General features: G+C 38.1%; 1 protein-coding gene across 3 annotated transcripts; it reads left to right on the top strand.

Moving 5' to 3' along the window:
• The first annotated feature begins 138 nt into the window (after positions 1-138).
• Positions 139-6,089, top strand: LOC112576436 (lysine-specific demethylase 8-like). 3 transcript variants are annotated; one of them, XM_025258845.1, is made up of 3 exons: positions 139-980; positions 3,076-4,050; positions 4,795-6,089. In XM_025258845.1, the coding sequence occupies exons 2-3, from the start codon at positions 3,082-3,084 to the stop codon at positions 5,194-5,196; spliced, it is 1,371 nt and encodes a 456-aa protein (XP_025114630.1). In that variant the 5' UTR covers positions 139-980; positions 3,076-3,081; the 3' UTR covers positions 5,197-6,089. The 3 variants fall into 3 exon arrangements, with proteins under 3 accessions (XP_025114630.1, XP_025114627.1, XP_025114629.1); XM_025258842.1 differs by lacking the exon at positions 139-980 and adding an exon at positions 1,008-1,530; XM_025258844.1 differs by lacking the exon at positions 139-980 and adding an exon at positions 1,008-1,548.
• Positions 6,090-6,421: the final 332 nt, after the last annotated feature.

The raw sequence follows: 6,421 nt of genomic DNA, 5'->3' as shown, positions 1-6,421 counted from the left end.
TTTTGTCCTTGATAAAATTTGTACAGTTCACTATGTTTCAATGCATTCCTCTTTAATGCGTTCGTCAAAATACTACAGTTAAATGCTGATGTCTGCATGTGTGTGTGTGTGTGCACGTGCACATGGGTAATAAGCATGAAAGATGTAGGGGCAGAGAGTGAATAGCCTTTCAACTTTTGTTTCAGTGTTTTTATGTCTTCCTTTGCATAAACCAGAAAAACAGCAACAAAAGAGTGCAGTGTCTTACGGAAAGATGTACTGAAATGTGAAAAGTGTTTCCTCTTACAGGTTTTAGAACAGCATCATGCTGAAATTCATTCGAACGCATGCGCAAAAGTCCTAAATTAGTGTAATGGTCGTCCCCTATTTTTTTTTTATAGGCTTTCATAGGTTTTGTTGTGGACACAAGGGTGGTGTCCATCTCTCCCTGCTTTATATCCCTAAAATGGAGTCCTGTAAAAGCCACTAAGGGGAAAAAACACCGACCATCTTCCTAGGTGACTGAGGTATGCAATTCCAACAGGTTGGCGCACTGTCTGGTCCGGATGCCAGTGCTTTATAACCATTTGATTATCCGCTTCCCTTTATAATCAGCTAGCGTAGCATCATGGATGTATACAAGTTTGTGGTAGCATAGATTGAATATAAACGTCACATCGCGGACGCATATTTTGCAGTGGCCAAAACCATCATCTCAGCAAGAACAGACGGTCTTAGGTCAATTCGTCCCACTGTAGCGTTATGTAAGTTTAGCTGTAGTTTAATTATTCCTTATTGTTACTCTTCGAGGAGCATAGGGCCGCTACAACACCTCGCCAACGTACCCGGCTTTAGGCAGCCCCCATCTGTTGAGTCCATGTGGTTCCGACGTCCTTTGCCTCGCTCTCTTCTGTTCGGCGACCTGGCTTATTCCCAAAGGCTTTCACCAGAACGCGTCACAAGCTCTTCTAGAGAGGAATTTTCCCGACCAGGTCCTTGTGGTACTGTTGCAGCTTTTTTTTTTTTTTTTCTTCACATCAGTGGGTTGTTAGCCGAAAGCAAAACCCCTAACTTGGAGGGCCAGGGTGCAACATAGTCTGGCCTCTCCCCTGACAGACCTGCCTGTAGCATAAGGCTCCTGACGACATAGTTTTGGGGATCGAGCTAAATGAGTGGCCTTTTTTCTTCTGTGATCGATTGCGTTTTGAGCTTGGGGACAAAATAGACCTAAGTGGGACCACGAACTAACACGTCGATGGTGGGACAAATCAATTTTTGGTATGGAACGAAATGGTCTTAGGGCGAAATAACTAATACTAGAAAGACTTCCTCTCACCTGCAGACAACAACCCTACACTGAAAAGACGAAAGTAAAATATAACTTTAGACTCTCGAATTATTATTACGAACTATAAACGAGATTCTATGAAACATAGTCGATAACTTTACGTGCACTTCGTCGGAAAATATTTAAGGGGAGATCACTCACAAATAAGGAACAACTCGAACAATGTTTTTCAGGAACAACAGAATCATCCGTTTCTGAAACAGGTTAGAACGACGCTTAAGGTTAGAAAACAGCTTAAATCGTGATTACTTTTTAAGAAATCTGTGCTTTTTTCTATCGTATCTCTAGAAGTAATTTACGAAAGGTAGTGAATTTAAAAGTTATAGGTAGGTAAGATGTTAGTGCAGGCCAAGACTGGGAGTGTTCGCGGTCATACCACAAACTAATAATAATACACGTTCATGGTCAAACTGCTAACCCTAACCCTGTCAATAAATGGGCGCCCGGTAGAGTAGTATTTAAAACACTCGATTGTCACCACTGCAGTGAGCGGTCCAGATCTCGTCTCGGGACACTGTGTATTAGACTTAGATAAACGCTGGAATTAGAGTATTTTGCTGTTTCAGACTGTATGACAGGACATCCATAGCAGCAGGTATTGATTCATGATGAACTTTCCTAGTGTAAGGGTTCTACAGCTTAGTTCAACTAGTTGGTATTTAGGGGAAGTGAACTGTCTTAGTGGTTTAGGGCCCAGAATATGAAAATCAGTGCTCAGCTCTTTCTTCTTCTGTTTTTATAATCACTGATAATAATAGATCCTCATAGCTGCTGATTGGCAGGACCAGATGGAATTTTCCATTAACACCCAGGAAAGCTTTAAACCGAATAGTAACCATCACAGGGGCGCCCAGTAGTGCAGTGGTTAAAACACTTGTCATCACTTTTGAGAGGTCCAGGGTTCTGATCTCAACTTGGGATACTTTCTGTATGTAACACCTGTCTGCAGGGTGTCAGGGGCTTTATGTAGCTATTCTGGTTTCCCTTTCCTCACATAGTGCAGAATCACCTCAAGGAGGAAGCACTTTCCTACTCAGTTAACCAGGCTATGATGCAGTTTTAAAAAATGCCAGATTACCAAGAATAAGAAAATATGGCTAAAACCGCCACAGGCTAAGTATAAAAAATGATAACATTTGCTTCTAACATATCAGATTTATTTTATTATTGTGCTGTGAAACAAATAATGTTAAAGAGTTATGTGGCTAGTGCACTCAATTTAAAGCTAAGGACAGGGTTATTTGGGTCTATATAGAAAACATTCTAGGGCCTGCCCACCTAGCAGCAATCATGATACCTGGTTTTGCAGGAAAAGTAGAAGGGCTAGGTTTCAGCTTCTACATGCCAGTGAACCACTCACCTATGATTCACACCCCCCAAGCCTCCATTTCAGGCTGTGGGATCCTTCACCCTTTTTTTTATCCTTAACATTAGAGAAAAAAAATTGTGAGCTTTGATCCATTCAAGGATCTACGTCATGTGAAAGGATTATGTCATTATAGTGTTTCTGTTGATTATTTTTGATGATAAAATGTTAACTCGCCATTTAAATGGAGCATTTCAGTCTTGAGAGTTGAAGCAAAGATAATATGCTTTTTTTATTTTGGAGTAGGTCGGGGGAGCAAAGTGGGATACAAATGCATTTCAATTAAGTTTTTGTGAACACTGATGTTCATATAAAAAGATTGTAAGGCACTAGCAAAATGTCATCCTTGGTAAAAATTCAGTGATATTACTTCTGCTTGCAGACCCCCATGGCTGAAACAAATAGTTGTATGGAGACACAGTTTTACCCTCCATCTTGTTCTTCTCTTGGACCATTGAATAATATCTTGCCCCGCTCACCATCAGAACTGTTAAGTGTTGTTCCCAAACTTGAAACACTGGGACCTGCCTATACTAGCAAAGTTACATCTGCTGCAGAACATATGTACACTAAACAGTACTCTATTTGCATTGAAAACTGTGATGTCCTCATTGACCATACATGGGAGAGGTTGAATACTGGCCATTGGAAAGATATCAATATTACCTGGCGCTATGCATATACTTTGGTATCTTTATTAAAAGCACTTAGCCAGTGTGCTTTGTTAAGTGACAGCAACAGCAACATCAATCATCTGGATATTTTGAAAACTTGTGACATGGGTTTGCTGATGGGAGCACCAATTATGGACAACATACTGGCTAAAATGTCCCGTAAATTCCAAGAATCATTTGGCAATCGGAGACTAAGTGTTTCAGCAGACGAGCTGTCTAAAGAAGAAGATGCTGAAGAAACAGTTCCAAGAAAACTTGCTAAAAGAGATAAACAAGAAGCAACAGAGCTGGGTATGTCAGCTTCAGAGAATATTTCTGCACCAATTGATTGCCAGGAAAACAGTCAGTCAGTTGAGGCTACAGCACATAATGGGAGAGAGGTTCCTCGATATTGCTGCCCATCAGTGGAAATGTTTCATGCAACTTTTTTTGACTTACAGCATCCAGTAGTCATAACTGATGCTATTGGATACTGGCCTGCACTGACCAGCCACAAATGGTCTCTTCGATATTTGAGGAGAATAGCAGGGTCACGCACAGTGCCTGTTGAGATTGGTTCACGCTATACAGATGAAGACTGGACTCAAAAACTTATGACAGTGAATGAGTTTATTGACCAGTATGTGACAAATCCTCAACCTGGTGCTAAAGGTTATTTAGCACAACACAATCTCTTTGACCAGGTAAGAGGCTCTGTGCATGTGTCATATGATGGAGTTAAGCTCTTCTTTGCAAGAGATTCTGTCAACAATAAAAGCCTCAGATTCTTTGTTAGTGCTTTTTTCCTCTCCAATGACTAAAATTGTTGACAACATATGCTTTATTGATAATTTTAGTGATTTCTCAAACAATTTAAAATATAAAATTAAAAAATATACCTATTGCAAAGCAAACAATCACAGCTTTCTGCAAGTACTTTGTAAATATTAGATATTTATTATGTTGGGGCAGCAGATATTTAAAAAAATGCTAATGGCAACTTTAAACTTACGTATAAACATCTTCACTGAGATTTGACTAACACATGCCAGTCCAAAAAGAGTCCCACAGCCATAATGACAAGTGGGGTATTTTGCTGTATTTTAGAAATACTCCATCTACTTACTAAAGCAAAAAATGTTTTATTGCTATGTGATCAGGTATTGTTATTGTCAATTTTGTTTCAGTAATGCCTTAAAAATTGGAACATTTTGCTACGGTCTCACTTATTAAACATCAGTATTCTAAAAATAAAATTCTCTAGGGTGGGAGGTAGCTATATAAAGCATAAATGACATCTACCTTGTGCCATCTTACCATTTGTATCACATTCCTTTGTATCAAAATTAAAGAGCTTCACTTTATTGTACCATCTAACATCCAAAATTTGCTTCTCCTGGATATTGCATGAATTTAAAGTGATATGTTAATTCATTTTTGATCATTAGATAACTGAGCTGAAAGATGACATCAGTATTCCAGTATACTGCTGCCTTGGTGATGAAGAAGATGTGGATATTAATGCCTGGTTTGGCCCTGAAGGCACAGTATCTCCTCTGCACCAGGATCCCAAACACAACTTCCTGTGCCAGGTGATGGGAGAAAAGTATGTAAGACTTTATTCACCTGAATTCACCCAGCATCTTTATCCACACCCAACCAAACTGTTGGAAAACACAAGCCAAGTTGATTGTGAAAACCCAGATCTGGAGAAATTTCAGAAATTTGCAGAAGCAGTTTACCTTGAGTGTGTTTTAAAGGAAGGAGAAATGTTGTATATTCCACCAAAATATTGGCATTACGTAAAATCATTATCAGTTAGCTTTTCAGTCAGCTTTTGGTGGCAGTAAACAAAAGGATTTTTCTTTATAGGACCAAGATTTAAAGCTTAGTTCATGATTAAAACATGATTTTGGCAGCTTTCATTCTGCAGGAATTAACTGGCCTGCTGAAATAAGAAAATGTAAATAGTTAAATTTTGAACTAATTAACATTTATTTAAAATAGTGTTGCATGTACTGATGCATAATCTGCGTAGCTTTGTATTCAGAGCACTTTTGTCCTTTAAGTATTTAAAAAAAAGTTTTTTTGCTATGTTGGAGGTGAGCGGACATGTACACATTTTTTTGGTAAATCAAATGTTATAAAATGGCATTGTTTGTTTCTTTTTTGTAAAACATTCTTTATTTTTATATCAATTATTTTACCAACAAAATAAAGACTTACACATGAACACCAGTTCCATGCTTTGTTGAATATAGAAGGGTCAGGTAAAGACTTCACATATGCATTATGTAAAATCTGAATTTGTTTAGAGGGGAGGTTCATGTTTTACAATGAAATTTTAATTTTTGTAGACAGCTAGCTGGTTGTGAGTGTTAACATTTTGTCAGTAAGAGATTATTTTGTAGTGAGGTAGTCCAGCTATGCAAATAATTGTCACATCCATTTGAACCCAAAACTTAAAATTCTCTCTGTCCTGATGACAAGCACTTTTACCATTGCACATGCATATACACATACATATGCAAACTTGTGTGCCATTTATTTGCATGTAAGGTCATAAATCTCAACAACAGTAATGATTCCTTTATTGCCTCTCCACAGTGACATTAACTGGTGTTATCCTACATAAAAAGACATGGTTTGTCTTGTAATTCAACATTAAGACACTAAAATGCAATCTTATAAATAAAGCAGCCTGTCAATGTGTGTGATCATGGCAAGCAGTGGTTGTCAGATACTCATCATTTATTTGATTATGGCTCAATTGTAAACTATGGTTAATGTATGTTGCTCTGAAGCATGTTTATGTTTGGTTGATTTTCTGTTAGTACTGGCCCCAGATAAAAAAAAAAATGGTGTTAGAAACTGCAATGTACTTCTGCTGCTCAGAACAAATGTTGACATTATAATTTAAAATGGGACTAATGACAGAGGCAGAGGAAAAGAAAGGTGGGTGGGGGTGAGTAAGACCTTTGATCATTTATTGACACCAACATTGGTTCATATCAAAGGGTAAGCCATCAATATTTAAAAAAATACACTGGGTCATTAAACATTTAAATAACAACT

The sequence above is a fragment of the Pomacea canaliculata genome, linkage group LG12 (assembly GCF_003073045.1).
Source record: "Pomacea canaliculata isolate SZHN2017 linkage group LG12, ASM307304v1, whole genome shotgun sequence".
NCBI lineage: Eukaryota > Metazoa > Mollusca > Gastropoda > Architaenioglossa > Ampullariidae > Pomacea > Pomacea canaliculata.
The sequence above is the reverse complement of the archived record's forward strand: the minus strand, read 5'-3'. Positions and strand labels throughout refer to the sequence as shown.

Excerpts from the sequence above, each read along its gene's own strand:
- LOC112576436 (XM_025258845.1), top strand. The coding sequence starts at position 3,082 with ATGGCTGAAACAAATAGTTGTATGGAGACACAGTTTTACCCTCCATCT. Across the intron at positions 4,051-4,794 it reads AACACAATCTCTTTGACCAG|ATAACTGAGCTGAAAGATGA; the intron begins GTAAGAGGCTCT and ends TTTGATCATTAG.